General features: G+C 42.6%; 2 protein-coding genes across 11 annotated transcripts in view; one reads left to right on the top strand and one right to left on the bottom strand.

Annotated features, from left to right (window-relative positions):
* The window catches only part of ABCE1 (ATP binding cassette subfamily E member 1), a 32,015-nt gene extending 20,136 nt beyond the window's left edge, over window positions 1–11,879 (bottom strand). Inside the window, exons 1-3 of the mRNA XM_074993252.1 lie at window positions 11,759–11,879; window positions 2,099–2,269; window positions 1,072–1,157 (exon numbers count right to left, since the gene is read on the bottom strand). Of these exons, the coding sequence (XP_074849353.1) occupies window positions 1,072–1,157; window positions 2,099–2,201 (189 nt within the window). The 5' untranslated portion in view covers window positions 2,202–2,269; window positions 11,759–11,879. The remainder of the gene's footprint in view (window positions 1–1,071; window positions 1,158–2,098; window positions 2,270–11,758) is intronic.
* A 114-nt stretch (window positions 11,880–11,993) lies between these two features.
* ANAPC10 (anaphase promoting complex subunit 10) overlaps window positions 11,994–16,683 on the top strand; it is a 406,696-nt gene continuing 402,006 nt past the window's right edge. For 3 of the 10 annotated variants that reach the window (XR_012645413.1, XM_074993261.1, XM_074993253.1), the window contains exons 1-2: window positions 12,330–12,535; window positions 14,599–14,883. The gene's annotated coding sequence lies outside the window, so the exon portion shown is untranslated. The other 7 variants (XM_074993255.1, XM_074993254.1, XM_074993258.1 and 4 more) reach the window with 7 other exon arrangements.

Below are 16,683 nucleotides of genomic sequence, written 5' to 3' on the forward strand. Positions count from 1 at the left end.
AGACAACAAGCAGGAGGAAGGGGGAAAAGAAAATCACATGTCATTAATAGCACCAGTGGAAGAAGTAAATTAAATCAAGTGGGATAGGTAAAAACAATTTTTTGTGCTTAAAACAAAAAACAGAATAAGCATTTTAAAAGTGAATCCCATTTTCACTTATCCAGAATGAAATGTGGCAATTTAAATACTGACTCCACAATATAAATAGACTTGGGCTGTGGCCATACTAGCCCCTCAAGTGTGGCACTTTGGAATATGCTAATGAGGTGCTGATGGGAAGAAGGGGCTTTTGAAATCAGGGGCCCACTTCGAAAGGCCACCAGCTACACATGCAGCATGTGTTCAAAACCAGCAGTTTCAAAGTTTGTGTGGCTAACGTTATGCTAATACGGCACTTCATATTCATGGCAGCACCTCATTAGCATATTCCAAAGTACCACATTACAATAATAGCCCCTCCGAAAGGAGGGGCTAGTACGGATACAGCTTTGGAAGGATTAGACTGTTGCTGGTAAGTGTCTATAAACATCCAATTCACTGAATCCACAAAAGTCAATTAATATTTCTATTGCTAACAGTCAAAATATACTGACAGGCAAAGAAAGAAAAATGCTGCTTGAGAACTTACATTTGACATATAATAATTTACTTGCTATACTTTTGATGTGATGTTGACAATTTGTGTTTTAAAGGTTATAAAACAAGGCTTTTAGAACCTCAGTGTCTACTACCATTAAATAATAATTATTGTATGATCCCCTCATCTGAAACTTTAATAATTTCCCACAACCATGAAAATTCAAATAAATAAAAAATGCTTAAAATAATATATGAAAAAAGCTTTATATTAACAAATTCTAATCAAGCCTAAATATAAAAACGTGCATAGGAGATACTTTGTTTGAAATTAATATTACAAATTCTCTCCCCAATTCTGAAGATATTGTTTCTTCTGAGGAGTACATTTTTCAAAGAAATTGAAATTATATTAATATATATTACACACACTCTCTCTCTCTCTCTCTCACTCACTCACACACACACATAAAAACACACAGTAAGTATTTTTACCTTAATGCAAATACCACAACCAATACAGAGTGTTTCAGAAATCCATGCTATTTTGCTCTGTGGTGTGACTTCTATGCACAGTTTTCCTGTTGAAAAAAAAATTGCCTGTTAACACAAGACATGGTGCTGGTAAATCAGGATTATAATGAGTAGATGGCACACAAATTCTGTTTCTGCCTTAAACTTCTCAAGCAAAAAAGAATTCAACAGTAGCCCTGAAACTGAGTTAACGTTTGTTAGCGTTACTATTCTGCACAATTTTAATCATATTTGACTTCACTCAAACTCCTCATATATATCATATGAACGTATCCAGAGTAGGGCTGTTGAGTAATGGTGGTTGATTTAGGCAATTAACTCAAATTAATTGTTATTGATTGCACTGTTAGACAATCTCAGTTGAAATTTATTAAACATTCTACATTTAACTACATTTTCAATCACACAAAATAGAAACCATACAGTGCTCACATTTTTGATTACTATTTCATTATTTTTACAGGGCAAATATTTATATTTTTCACTGCAACTCATACAAGTACTGCAGTGCAAAAATAACTTGTAAATGCAGATTTTTTTTTATTACTGCACTCAAAAACTAAACAATTTGACACTTTAGAGCCTACAAATCCACTCAGTCCCACTTCTTGTTCTGCCAATTGCTAAGATAAACATGTTTGTTTACACTGATGGGAAATATTGCTGCTTGCTTCTTATTAGGTTATCACCAGAAAAACAACAATAGGCTCAAGGCCTGCAGCCCCTGCTCCCATTTACTCGGTTAACCTAAATGTTTAACCAGTTAACTAAACAAACAGGATTTTACTTCCTTAAATGGTACACTATCATTATAGTGTAAATAATCATACCATTATTATTTTTGAATTGCTTGACTGCTCTAATTCACAATATGATCCAGAAAGCTCTCCCATAGTTTCTATTAATAAACTGTACTACAGTGGACAGCAACCAACCATGCACGTTGAGTCTCTTGCATTGTTCAGATATGTTTTATTGCATTGCTCACCCATTCGAACAACAGGACAGCTCTTTTTGCACTCCTGACGGCATTTCTTTGGCTTACATTTGTCATGGTTGACAATAGCAATTCTTGTTAACTTGTCGGCCATATTGCACAATTCAGGTTTATATATACACACCAATTAGAAATTGGAAGTGGAAGTGAACACTTCAGGCTCTAAGAACAAAAATAGAGAATTGGATCATAATCACCAATAGCATGGCAAAGCTGTATTTAGTTGAAATTACTAATAAAAGTAATTCAGGTACTCAAAATAGAATGTTTGTTCTTACAATCCATTGAACAAATTCAGAAATTAGACAATTAAATCAACAAATAAACATTGTCAGTTTTAATATAACTGCAGAATGAATCTGGAACACGCTTTCCACATCATTACTATTTTTCCACTACAAAACTAAGCCAAAATGACAACTGCAAATGCATACACATATAATGTAACTATTTACAAGAATGTAACATCATATCAGAAAATATTAAAACAGAAGGTGAGCTTGCATCATTCAAATATTTATGCAACCTGCTATGAGGTGAACTTGATAGAGCTGCATGCTCCTATTAAAGTTAAAAATAAAATTGTGACCATTACTATGAAAACACGAAACTTTGTACATCTCACCACGGTTGCGCCTACACTACAGTAATCTTTCGAAAGATGATCTTCCGGATGATCTCTGAAGCACTGCATATAACATCCTTCATGTCAGCTCAACACAAGACCCTTACCTACTGGCTTCTGAATTTGTTGTGCACCACACATGTATTATTTTTCTGATGTTTCAGTATATCAGATATTTTTCCGCAAGATCTTCTTTAGAAAGAGCATGTCCACATGCACAAAAAAGACACAGTCCCCATTCTTTTGGAACAACGACCAGGGATTGAAAAATCTGGCACCATCAGAACTGCTCTTTTGAAAAAACGGCCTGTGGAGCACCTACCAAGGCTTTCTTCCCCGAAAGAAGTTTTCAAAAAGTGGTGCTCTTCCTGATCCAGGAGTGGAAGAGAGCTTCCAGGAAAAAAAAGCAACATTCTTTTGATTTCAGATCAAAAGAGCACATTTTGTATATGGATGCACTGAGTGTTCTTTCAAAAAAGGGCCTGATTTTCTGAAAGAACTTGCTAATGTAGATGCTGCCTATATGAATAAATATATGTGTAATAAACAGTGTTACAGAAAGAGAAGGCAAACCGATTATCTGATTATGAAAGTTGAATTTGTATCCAAGTTTAACAACTACAGTGACACGTTGTATTTTTCAGAGAAGGGCTTAAATATTTCAAGAAACCAAATAAAGAAAAATAAACGGAGGCTAACTGAATGACCTTTAAAATATCTTATAAAATTCTATGCTCTTAAGGATTAAATATCCCCGAAGTTGCAAATATACATTAAGAGGCGAAATAAAAGACTGAACACCTAGGCTATGTCTACACTAGAAGCATCTGTCGACAGAAGTTACTGTCGACAGGGTAACATCAACAGAACCTCTGTCAGCAGATTGCATCTACACTCAACTTGCTCTGTCGACAGAGAACTGCCAGATTGAACTGCCCTCTGGTGCCAGAAAGCAAAATGGAAGCTCTTCAAAGAGGGCCGTCCAGCAACCGGAAGCCTTCTCTGTCGACAGAAGTGTCTCACACTGCACTTTTATCAACAACAGTATGTCCAGAGATTGTTATGCCTCAATTTTTTGAGGGATAATACTGTCAAGGAAAATGCAGAGTTCTGTTGAGCACGTGTCAACAGAATGCTTTAAGGGTGTGGACACTCCCCGAGTTATGTCGACAGAAGGCTGTTCTGTCGACAAAGCTATGTAGTGTAGACCCAGCCCTAACGACAGAGGTTTTTATTTTTCCCTACAGTTAACCTCACAAACAGTTAAAGTAGGGAAACAGGTGCAAACATTTTTTTGTATTAGGTGTTTATGAGGTTACCAACTTGAGCAGAGGAAGGAGAACGTTAAATTTAGGCCTTGACAGGTAATGGATTTTATACATTTTATTTCAAAGAATAAGTTATTTTTGTTCACAATATTTGGATAGTTATGTGATTTTAAAATAGCCATTGAGCTATTCATTGGTTTACATTAAAGAAACACAGTCTTTGCTACTGTATATATGAAACGTTTGAAGATATGCTACACTTTCCTATCTAACTTATGCTAAATATAGGGAATTATCAAATAACATCTTTCAGGAGTTTATAGATTGTTTACTACATATAACTGTCATAAGCAGAAAAGAAAAAATATCTGAGCCACTGAAACATCAGAAAAATTATACATGTGTAGTGCATATCTAATTCAGAAACCAGTAGGGAAAGGTCTTGAGTTGATCAGACATGAAGGATGATATATACAATGGTTTAGTTTGTGGCCCATATGCTGATTGTGGGAATGGGACTAGGTTTCAGCCTTTAACTGACAGTAAAGGGCAAAAATAAGCTTTGTACTGGAAGCACGAACTGAGTATTTCTAGACTTCTTGCCATTTTTAAGTGTTATTTTTCAATTTCCAGATGCACTTAAGCATTAATTTTTAAAAAAAATGCTAAGGCTAATAGGTACTTACAGCTGCTCCTTAAATTACCTACAAGTCTGAGTTAATTTTCTACTTAAAAATAACACTAAACAATTCTGAAATGTTATTTCTCTTCCGAATATTAATTTTCTTGTATAAGTTAAGTTTTTTTGAAGGAAAATCTTGTGTGGTTACATACAATACAGGTTTTTAAATAATTTATAAAATAATCAGTGGGTTTATAAAGTTAGGCTTCACATCTGCAACTGGATCTATCCAGGCAAACCAGTGCCAGTGGGCCACCCACTCCTCATGGATGCAGTTGCAGGACCAGGTGTAGAAAGAGTCCTTGCCCGGGGGAGCCCAATGCACAATAATGGATGCCTGTCCTATAGATTGTAACAGACTCCTCAGAAGCTTAGTACCTCCGGTGCATAAACAGCAGTCCAGAAGCTTCAACTGCCTCACACCTGTAAATTAGGTCAGCCAAGGACCTTTTGGACTTTATATAATGAATAACTCTACAGGGTCAGACTAAAATCTAGCTAAGTATCCTGTCTGACTGCAGCCAATGTCAAATGCCCCAACAGAATGAACAGAACAGGTAGTCATCAAATGATCCCCTCCATGTCTCAGGGTCTGGCAAACAGAGGCTAGGGACACCATTCTTGTCCTCCCAGATTACAGGTTGTAAAAACTTGGGTTCTCTGGTCTGGCAGGAGCACAGATATTCCTGAACCAGGGAACCCTGGGTGGGAAGTAGGTAGGTTCAGGAGTGGTTTGGGAGTGGGGTCAGGGCTGAGGGTATGGAGTCTGGGCCAGAGGGAGGGTACAGGAGCAGACTGGTGGTGAGGGCTTGTCCGGAAGGTTAGTAGCAGGCTTGAGATGGAGGTCTGGGCAGCAGGGTGCAGGAGCAGGCAGGTATGTCACGAGATCTGGGCATGAAGGGGAGCAGGGGAAGGGGCACAGGCACCATCCCCTGTTACTCCCATTGGATGTGATTCTGGCTAATGGGACAGCAGGAGAAAGCCTCCCGAGAGTGGTTTCCTGCATTGCTGTTCTCCCAGCTGTGGGGAGGGGAGCAGCAGTGCACACTTCTTTCCCCTGCAAGCCAGATGCAGCCTGTAGGTGTGTTTCCCACTCCCACTCCCACCCCTCCCAGCCCCTTGTAGTGGGAAACTAGTGTTGGTACTCTAACCTGGAGCGGTGGGGGCAGGAACACAAGGCTGGAGTGCTTGCACAGGATCCCTGCTGTTGGACCACACCTTGAGAACCACAGCTCTACGCCAAACATAATTTGATAGACCCACCTTAAGTAATCTGTTTTTCAAGCTGGAAAGTTCCAGTTTTTACTAATGTCTCCTCACACAGAAGCCGTTCCATATCCTTAATAATTTTTGTTCCCCTTTCCTGAACTTTGTTGAATTACAGTATACAGTAACTCTTTCATATCCAGCAGCCCCTGGACCAGGAAGTTGCTGGATATTCAAATATTCTGGATAATAGAGTATACCTACCAAGGCATAAAGCTAAAGAAAAACAACATTAGACATTAAGCAACAAACAAAAACGTATACAGAGTACTTTAATAATGACAGTAGTATTGTACACTGTAAACTACTGTATTTATTTGCATCGACTTTCACTATACTGTACTTATGGAAAACATAACTAACATTTACTTCTGATTAAAATGCCAGTTTTTTGAGAGTTCTGGACAATAGAATGCTGGCTATAAAAGAGTTTACTGTACCTTTTTTGAGATGAGGCAATCACATCAAGATTCAGAACTCAAGTTATGGGCATACCATGGATTTATGTAGAGACAGTATGCTTTTTTCTGTTTTCTTATGTGCCCCTTTCTTAAGAAGTCCCAACTTCCTGTTCACTTTTTTGATTGTTACTGCACACTGATGCTACATCTACAATAGAGAGTTTTTTCGACAAAACCCTGGTTTGGTTGACAAAACTCACTGAGCATCAACACTAAAAGTGCATTCTGTTGACAGTAACTTGACAGAACATGGCACTTTTGGAGACAGACTTCTGCTTCTCACCCATGAGGCAGAATACCTTTCTCAACAGAATCTGTCAACCAAAAAAGTGTGGATGCTCTGAGGTGGGGGCACCAGGCAGCTCTATCTATTGTACTTCTGGGTTGGCTGTTTTGTTGAGAATGTGTCTGGGCAGTCTGGCTGCTCTCTGTTGACAGAGCAGATCAACAGAACGATCTGCTTTTGTGTGTGGCCACAGTCTTGTCGACAGTCATTTTGTCAGAAGATTGCTGTAGTGTAGACATTGTCTCAGTGGACATTTTCAGACAACTATCCACTATGGTTCCACAGTCTCTTTCTTAAGTGGTAACTGCTAATTTAGAACCCATCATTTTATAAGTATAGGTGGAATTATGTTTTTCAATGTGCACCCAGCAATCTTCTCCTCCCCAGCCATGATGAGGACTGAGCAGAGGGAGACCCTTTCAACTTTTACTTGTGATTCACAGCTCTAGATACCCCAAGTAACATCTACATACAACACATTGAGCAGAGAATATTTTTATACAGTTACTTATTTTGGCTGGATTTAACTGGGAAGTCCTGCACATTTTCAAAACAGTTGATTGGGTTCTAGGCTGATATTCTGGTGCTCTCAGCGCACTCCCCAGCATAGTGTGTTACAGGAAAAGGTTCAGATAATAAAGAATACTGTGGAAACAACGAGCACTTAGAATCATTTACTTCATAGTCAATATTGCTGCATTTCAATTTGTTTGCTATTAGATTTTTTGCCAACCACAGAGTAATATTATTTGGATTACTAAATTCCACTTGAAAGCCGACCTCAAGAATGTTTACCAGAAGATGATGATGAGAGATGAATCAAAAACTGCTAGAGATAAAATGACTGTGATCAACCAAGGATTTAAAACCACGACAAACCATATTAATTTCATATAAAAACTTTCCTTTTGTCTCCAATGATTACCTTAACATGATGCATAAAATGTGTATCTAAAAAATGCTAGCAGAAGCAAAGTGCTTAACTAGGCATTTTTATGAACACTCACATGTCATAGCTCCAACTCCTTCTTGAATCTTTAATCAAACAAAAAATATTTTCTTCTCATAATATAAGCAAAATGCTCTACCCTGCAAGAGTTTATTGAAGACAACAGTAAATCCAAAAAGCAAAACATAGTTTACTAGAATTTGTATCTTCCATAAAATTTACAAAAGCGCTAAATCTAAATCTGCGCACAGTACCATACAAGACTTGATACAATCAAGCATAAAGAAGAAAATATGTGCAGCAGCATATTGAAATAATATGTAAGTGTGCAATTTATTATAATATATAGAGGACTATGCAACTGTTAATTAGAAAAGAAAATTGAATGAAGATAGCACAAGGCAATCACAGATTGAACCTCTCATCTGGAACTCTCTTTTCTGCCAAACTCCATAATCTGGCATGATTTTATTTAGCTGAATGACCACTTATCATGGGTGTAGCCAAATTTCCTGCAGTGCAATAAAGTTTGTTTACAGCCACCAGTCCTAGCTCTCTGTGTTCTGTGCTGTTCTTTAGCTATAATTTACCCCTAAATGTCTTCTACAGGTCAAGCAAGCAGTGGAAGTGTTGATAATGCAGGTTGGCCGGCAGACAAAATAGCAAGAGCCAATTTTTTCCAATAGGGTAAAAGCTCAATAATTCAAGATCCGCAATGCATGTGAACACAAGACTACTTAATAAATAATGTCGAACCAAACTTTTTGTAACCCTTATTTTAAGGGCAACACACACACAATTATTTGTAATGCGATACATGCTTTCCATCTCAAAACTGGAAGGGACCTTCAGAGGTCATCGAGTCCAGTCCCCTGAGCCCTCAGCAGGGCCTGTCACCATCCCTAACAGATATATATTTAATCTATTTGCCCCAGATCCCTAAATGGCCCCTCAAGGATTGAACTCACAGCCCTGGGTTTAGCATGTCAATGCTCAAAAAATTGAGCTATCCCTCCCAGTATTCATGCACTGTTTACTGCAGAATATTCACAATCCTTTTACATATTCTATTTCCTCACCTTTTACACGGGTGTGTTGCTACTACCATCTTTCTGGCTTTCACTTCCAAACCCACTTTAATTATGCCAATTTTACTTCATACTTAATTTCAGTTTTCTTAAAGTGTGTTGCCCTTCACAGCAGAAATGCTGCAAGATTCCTTTTCCTTTTCAAAATAAAGGACTTTATTAGCAACACAATGAAAACACAGATACAGTATCACATCCCACAATGCACTGCACATACTAAAGGCAGAGTCAATCACCATTTCAAAAATCACATATTGTTCACTATTTAGATACAAGTTGTTCATTGTTGGGCTTTTATCTTATCACCATTATTGAAAATAATCAGGAGGTTTTTTTAAAGCTTTGCAATTAGCATTGAGAGCCACGCGTGGCTTTGGAGCCGTTGGTTGCAGATCCCTGTGCTAGACAACGTAACCTTCTGTGGCCTGGCAAATTCTCTCATCCAGCACAGCAAGGTCCTGAGGGTTCCAGATTAGAGAGGTTCAACCTGTATTTTACAAAGTAAACAAATCTGTGTTTGGGATTGACCAAGTATTAAAATTGTTTACTTTGCAAAAAGCAGATGAAATTTTCAATACAGGAATGGTCATATTGGGTCAGACCAAAGTTCCATTTAACTCATTATCTTGTCTTCTAACAGTGGCCAAGCAAGGGGCCCCAGAGACAAAGAACAGAACAGGTAATCATCAAGTGATCCATCTTGTCACCCATTCCCAGCTTCTGGCAACCAGAGACTAGTGACACCACCCTTGCCCATGCTGGCTAACAGCCATTGATGGAGTCACCTTCCATGCAGTTAGCTTATGTCCAGTAAAATACATCTAGAACCAGTTAAAATTATATGAACAAAATTATATTTACAAGAGCCAGAACAGAAGTCCCATATTTGCTAAAAGACCAGAAGTGTAAAAGAGGTACATACAGGTCTATGCACAGTTTTTACACTGCTTTAACTATATTCATTTCTAAGAGATTATAGTTAAAGCAAAGTCTGTCAATCTTAACAGACTGCTCATGAGACACATTCTACATATGGAAGTAAAGAATTCAAGGCAAAGGGCTAATGTCTTATTACTGGAAATATCAGCGCACTGTCAAACACCACATTGAAATAACAACATGGACGGGTATGTTTAACAGCATTGAACAAGAACTGTGACTCATTCATACAGCAAAGAAATACGCTATGTAAGAAGCCTCTTCCTCACATATTTCCTTGAAATAAGAGATGTCAAGGAAGAAGGTGAATATCTCTATTGAGATCCCCTAGCATCTGAGAGGCAAAAATGAATATATTGGGAGGGGGGAAGGTGCACAAATTTTAAGTCCTTTGGACTAAGAATTTGAATTAAAAAAAAAGTGGCAAATGCCAGAATCACGTGATTTCCCAGACACCTACACATCAGAGGACTAACTATGCTAAAGATGAATAAGAAAACACTAGAAGGTCCTGGTGTAAAGCCTCTTTCTACTGTTGGTAAGAATCCTGCTGTTCTCATCCTTACTCAAGGTGCTGACCCTGGACCATGCTTGGCATATTCTCCATCTTTCATAAGAATCTCTGGCAATCAAATATTTTATAAATTTGAAATGCCCCTCGCCCCCTACTATTGCAAAGCCTCACCTTCACTAGGAAAAGAGGTGTGTTCTTATCTTTTGTTAAACATCAGAACATAAAATTACCTTGGAAAGAAAGAAATCTTAGTACTGATATGTTACCATGCAGAAAGAAAAAGTCTCCCTACTAGTATTAACACTGAAAACTACAACTACCTTTTCTTTATTAAAAGTTTTTGTTATGCTCTTATCTTGTTAGTTAATGCATCTTTCTTCTTTGAGTGGATGTACCTACAAAAATGATTCTTCTCTCTCTTCTTAATTTTAGAGATTCCTGGCTTTTGCAGAAAACATATGATAGGTAGTGGCTCTTTTAATAGAGCATTCCTGCAGAGTCTACTTTTATTGCTGATTTCACTCAGTGGCATAAAACTGACATATCATGGCAAAGCTTTAATAAGCAAGATCTGTGGGCAGACTGCACAATGTCAAAAATTCATCTCCAGGACCACAAGGTCTAGAATTCAAAATTAAAAAAATGCATATTCTGCAAAACACGATAGCACCATCTGAGCAAGGAAAGCTCTCTTACATTTGCAAACAAGTTTTTAGAGCCATAACTAAAATATACAATCTTCCTTATAGGCAGCAGTTTTGCGCAAATATTACAACAAACGGAAAAAGACAAACCAGTTCCATATATCAGAGGTACAGCCATGTTAGTCTGTATCCACACAAACAAGAAAAAGTCCTGTAGCAACTAACAGACTACCAGATATTTTGGAGCATAAGCTTTCGTGGGCAAAGACCCACCTCATCAGTCGTAATGTCGGTTCCACATATGACTCTTGCCTGTATAATAGCCAGGCAACACTAAATCCTTTGCACTTCACTGGGATCCACTTACCGTCCCAAGGAAACTTTACAAACATCAATTTCTTCTCATCGCAAGGCTACGAGGTGACCATGACTGTGTCCATTCTACAGACGAGGATACTAGAGCGCACACAATCAACCTTCCCAAACACACCATCAAATGCAATCCGGGGAATTGGGCCTTGCTGCCCCGCACCCTGAGGCAGAGTGGGTGGTGGGGGACACTGGTCTGACAACCCACCAGCACCCCTCTCCCCACACTCCAATAACAAAGGTGCGAGGGGACTTGGACCTGATACCACAGCAGCTCCTGAGTCTGCGGCTCGAGACAGCAAGAAACGGGTCAGGACCAGGGCCTGGCAACCTCCGCCGCCCCCCGTGCCGTGGGAGAGACGCTGCTAACAGCACACGGCGAGGACACTGCCGAGGTGCCATCGCCGCGCGAGGGTTCTCCTGCCCCGTCCAAGCCGCGGCGCCCGGCGCGGGTACCAGCTGGAGCAGAGACTCACCGGGGCGCCGCCGGGCCCCGGCTGGGAAAAGGATCTCCCCGAGGCTCGTGCCGCTCTCCCCGGCCCGCGAGAGACTCCACCTACCGGAGAAGGGGAAGGAAACCACCCGGCCAGGGCAAGCGGGTGGCTGGGGCGACTCGCCTGGTCCCGTCACCCGCAGGCAGCCACACAACGTGCTCCCGCAACCACCCGGCCAAAATGGCCGCCACGCACTCAGAGAGCGACCCAGGCCGCCAACCATAGAGACGTAAAGAGAGAGACACGCACCATAGAGATCAGGGCGGGAGGACGCTAAAAGAGCGCGACGCCGCCGGCCAAAGGCCAGGCTGAGAAAGTTTTGGTGACGAGTTCATGGCATGACGTTATCTGTAGGCGACAGCGCGGCAGGCGAGCGGTGGAGTGGGCGGGGTGGCCGTGAGGTGAGCGTTCCACTCTCCCACTACTCCCTTTCGCGCGAGTCGGCTCCCTCCTCCCCTGTGAGTCTTCCCCGCCCTGTGCTGCGGCGGAACCAGCTGGGCCTCGAGGGTCCCCGCGCTCTGGCGCGCCTCCTGGTTTCACCTCCCTCACAGGGCGCGGGTGGTGCTGAGCCCTGGCAGCGCCACCGCCGGCACCTGCGTCTCCGCCTCCGCCTGGCCACTGCCCCAGGTATGGGCACTTCCCCGCCCGGGCCGCTCGCCTGAGGCCAGGCGGGACGCCGCTGCGTGGTCTGAGAGGGAAGCCAGGCGGGTTGAGCCTTGCTCGGGCTGCAGAGGCGGCTTTTGCGCTGCGCGCCTCTCGGGCTGCCGGATTCTGCACGGAGCTGGCTGTTACGCACTTTGTAAACCTCCGCAGTGAAGTCATGCGTCCTCTCTCAAGCCAGAAGTACGTGGCGCGGGTTGCACCACCTGAACCGCCCCCCGCCCCTCCCCCGTCTTTTACACTTCGTTGGTCACGTAGTCTAGTACGTTGGTAATATATTTGAGACATCTCAAAACGTTTCTTACTTCTCTGAACCCCCCTCACCTACTCATGCATTTGAGGAAGTGGGTCTTTGCCCACTAAAGCTTACACTCCAAAATATCTATTAGTCTGTAAGGTGCCACAGGACTTCTTGTTTTTGAAGGTACAGACTAACTTGGCTACCTCTCTGATACTTCTTCTCTTAGTAACTTTGGCAGACGTCATGCAGGAGAAAAACATGGTCAGGCTGTCAGGAATCTGCAGGCCTGATACAGCTGAAGCTTGGCTAAAATAATTTCAAATACCATTATCATGAATGTGATGGGAGGCCCAAGAAGCTGCCCGTAATTCTATTTCTTGGTAAATAAATAGTATCTTGGTGGAGCTGTAAAAGAGACCTGACGTAAGCTAGAGATGACCAACCAGCATGGTTCCTCAAAGCTGGTCTCTGTGCTAGGCCTCAGACTTAACCCCCCGGCCCACCTCCCATGGCCCCAGCCTGCTGCTAGGCTTAACCCTCACCAACTCCCTCCCCACCCAACTCAGGGACTTTGCTTTCAAAAGGAGTTCCAGGTGCTCCTGCTGCTTTCCAGGCTGTAGAATGTGCATTCTGACAGCGGGGGAAAAAAGCAGCCCCCCCCCCCCCCCAACTTACACTAAATTCAAATTATGCAAGGGTGCGTGGGAGCACAACCCTCGCATAACTCAAGGGACTACTGTACTTTTTAGTCATTTAACAGTTTTGGTCAGGAGACTGTTTTTAACCAAAATAGTTAGTGGTGCAATTCCAAGCCTGCACATAATTATACCAATCTAGCTTATTCCTCTATATTTAAGGGAATAAACCAAAGTGGTATAAGCATTGTATACTGATACAACTATGTAAACGCTAGGTAGTTGAGCCACTCCAGCTATTTTCATTTGAAACCTGTATAGTTAAAGTGTTAAAAAAGCAGTGTGTAGATTGGGGGAGCATGAAATTTTGAAAGGAGGTTCAGTGCAATCAGCTTACCCTCCCTCTCTACCCCATGGTCTCCTCCGATGTGCAGCAGGTTATCTGCGCTAATGCTGCCACCAGGGTTTTGGTTTAAAAAAGTAAGAAAGTAGCCAATGAGGAGGAGTACCAGTAGGATGAGCAGCCCTGAGAGCTTCCACGGGAACCAGCTGACATTGTCCAGGAAGATGTGAAAGGGCAGCTTGCAGCATTGAATCTCTGTGTAGGTTCTGTAGCTGTAATCAGCCCCTCAGAGACAAACTACAACACTGTCCCTGCTCCCAGAGCTCTCAGACCCCAGTTCGCTTGTGTCCATGCACAGAGAGTGGTGCTCATTTCAGGGTGGAGATGGTGAGGGGGACCCTGCAGCCTCTCATCTCCATCCATGGCACCTTTGGCTTCACCTTGGTGCACAGTCTGCATTGTCAGTCATAGTGCTGGCATGCTGTGCGTATCCCAGGTGCAAAGGTGGCTTGCCTAGCTCTGCTCTGATGGAGCGAGGGGAGCAGAGCTGGCACGGTGGAGTTCTGCATGCAGCTACAGGAGCCGGAAGGGTTAAGGGAGTAGCTCAGTTTGTGTTCTCACTTCGCAGCCCTTCAATCTTATTAATATGTCTGTCATCCCTTCCTAGATTTCTAGGTTAGTCCATTACATTTTGAAACATGGGAAGTAAAGCCAGCTGCCTGTACTAAGAAATAGTGGATTTGACCCTCTGTGATGATTCTTTGTTATTAAACTTAAAACGTAGGAAAATGAGTTGAGCGGTTGTCAGAATTAGTACCATTCTTGAGAGTAATAAAAATAAAAAAAAGAGGACAGTAGACGCATCGTAATAATATCCTTGGGATGTGGGACAACATCCAGTACAGTAGAGCCTTGCCTTACATGGACTTGAGTTATGTGTTTTCATGTTAATGTGGGTCGAATCCGGGGGGGGGCATTTGCAGTTCGCCTACTTCTGTGTTTGCTAGGATCCAATCTGTAATTTCAGGGGTTATTTTTGGCAGCCAGCTTTGCGCAGAAGAAGGTCTGCTTGGAAGAAGCATCTGAAAACCAGCCGTGAATGAGGATGGCACCCCGGGAGAGCAGTGCTGGCTTGCCACTTCTGCACTCCTTGCTGTGAGGCCAAGGCCTGGGGCACAACCCTGGAGTGCTAACCCTGTTCCTTACCTCACCCGGTCTGCCTGTCTCTCGGGCACTGGAGAGATTGTGGGGGCTGCTGCTGAGCAACAACACACTGCTTCAAACTGAGCCTCAACCTCACGTGGCTGGAATGGTAAAGTATGTCTCACTTGATTAACCTGGGACACTGCTGCTCAGTTGGGGAAGGTGTTTCTAATGCCACCATCCCAGAATGTATTTTCCTCACCTCCTGCTTCCACCCAGAATAAAATTGCATTTTGCATGCTTTTTGTCTTGACTGCCATCCACCATTACACACATTAACATGGATCCTGATGCGTTTCAAAGGTTGATGCAGAGTTTTGTGCTCAGTTCGCGCACTGTGATGGAGGATCTTCTGAACATAATGCCCATGCATAACGAACTCATTATGATCAGGGTCATTGACAAACATAAATCTCTGGAGAGAAGAACCATGGATTTTCTGGCAGCACTGGAGTCACTGTACAGCATGGAGTGGAGGTTCTGGAGCCATGAAACCAGGGCAGAGTGGTGGCATTGCATCGGTTTGTAGGCATGGGATGACCAGCAGTGGCTGCAAAATTACCACATGCGTAATACCGCTTTCAAGGAGCTTCCCCCCACCCCCTGAAGTGCAGCAATAACAGAGTGAAACCTGCTTTGACCGTGAAGAAGCACATTGCAATTGGTCTTGGGAAGTCTGCAATGCCAGGAAGCTACTGGTCAGTGGACAATCAATTTGGAGTGAGCAAATCTACAGTGGGGGCTGTCATCATACAGGTGACCAAGGTGATCAACATGCTTCTGTGAAAGACACTGACTCTGGGGAATAGGTAGGAGATAGTGGACAGATTTGCTGCCATGGGGTTCCCCAGCTGTGGTGGGATCATAGATGGAATGCACATCCGCATACTGGCACTGGACCACCAGGCCTCAGAGCACGTAAACTGCAAGGGCTACTTCTCTATGGTATTGTAGGCATTGGTGGATCACAGAGGTCATTTCACTGATATCAACATGGCGTGGTTGGGAGAGGTGCATGACATACGAATCTTTAGGAATTCTGGTCTATTTAGAAGGCTCCACAGTGGTACTTTCTTCCCAGACCAGAACATTAACATTGAGGGAGTGGAAACGCCCATAGTGATTTTGGGTGACTCTGCTTATCCCTTGTGTAAGGCTTCATGAGCCAAGGGAACAAGTGCTTTGGACTCCCATAAGGAGCTCTTTAGCTACAGGCTGAACAGGTGCTGAATGGTGGTAGAATGTGCCTTTGGCCATTTAAAAGTGAAGTTTAGGTGCCTTTTGACCCACTTAGACCTCAATGAAGTGAACACTATCGTGGTCATTGGGGCCTGCTGTATACTTTATAACATTTGTGAGGTGGAAGAGGGGAAGTTTCATGCCTCTATGAGGGGGCTGAAGCAAAGGTCCTGTCAAGAAATTATCAACAGCCGACCCCAGGGGAAACAGGAAAGCCCAAAAAGACACTGAAAATCAGGGATGCTTTGAAAACCATGTTTGTTAATAAGTGTGAAGGACCTTAACAGGCATCCCCTCCAACCATGCTGTTTCCTCGCCCTTTATGAAACTCCCCATAAACGGCGACACAACCATCCACACACCACCATATCCCAAAGCATGTTAACCAATAAGCAAAACTTTTTCCAAAATGTTTTTATTTGGGGGATTCTAAAGGAGGAGCGGGGGGTTATAAGGAGGAAAAAAAAGCATACTATGGTCATGGTTAGTCAAAGGTTAGCCTTCTGGTGGGTGTTGAGGTTTTGGGGCTAGGCAACTGAGCTCTCCTTGGCCTTCTTCCCCTTGTTCTGGGTCCCCAATGAGACAAGGGTGCTGAATGTGTGGAGGGATGAAAGTGGGGGTGGGTGGTTATTGGATGGGGTGTACTGAGCCTGGAGCAGGGGGCTGGGCT

This window comes from Carettochelys insculpta, chromosome 4 (assembly GCF_033958435.1).
Source record: "Carettochelys insculpta isolate YL-2023 chromosome 4, ASM3395843v1, whole genome shotgun sequence".
Classification (NCBI taxonomy): domain Eukaryota; kingdom Metazoa; phylum Chordata; order Testudines; family Carettochelyidae; genus Carettochelys; species Carettochelys insculpta.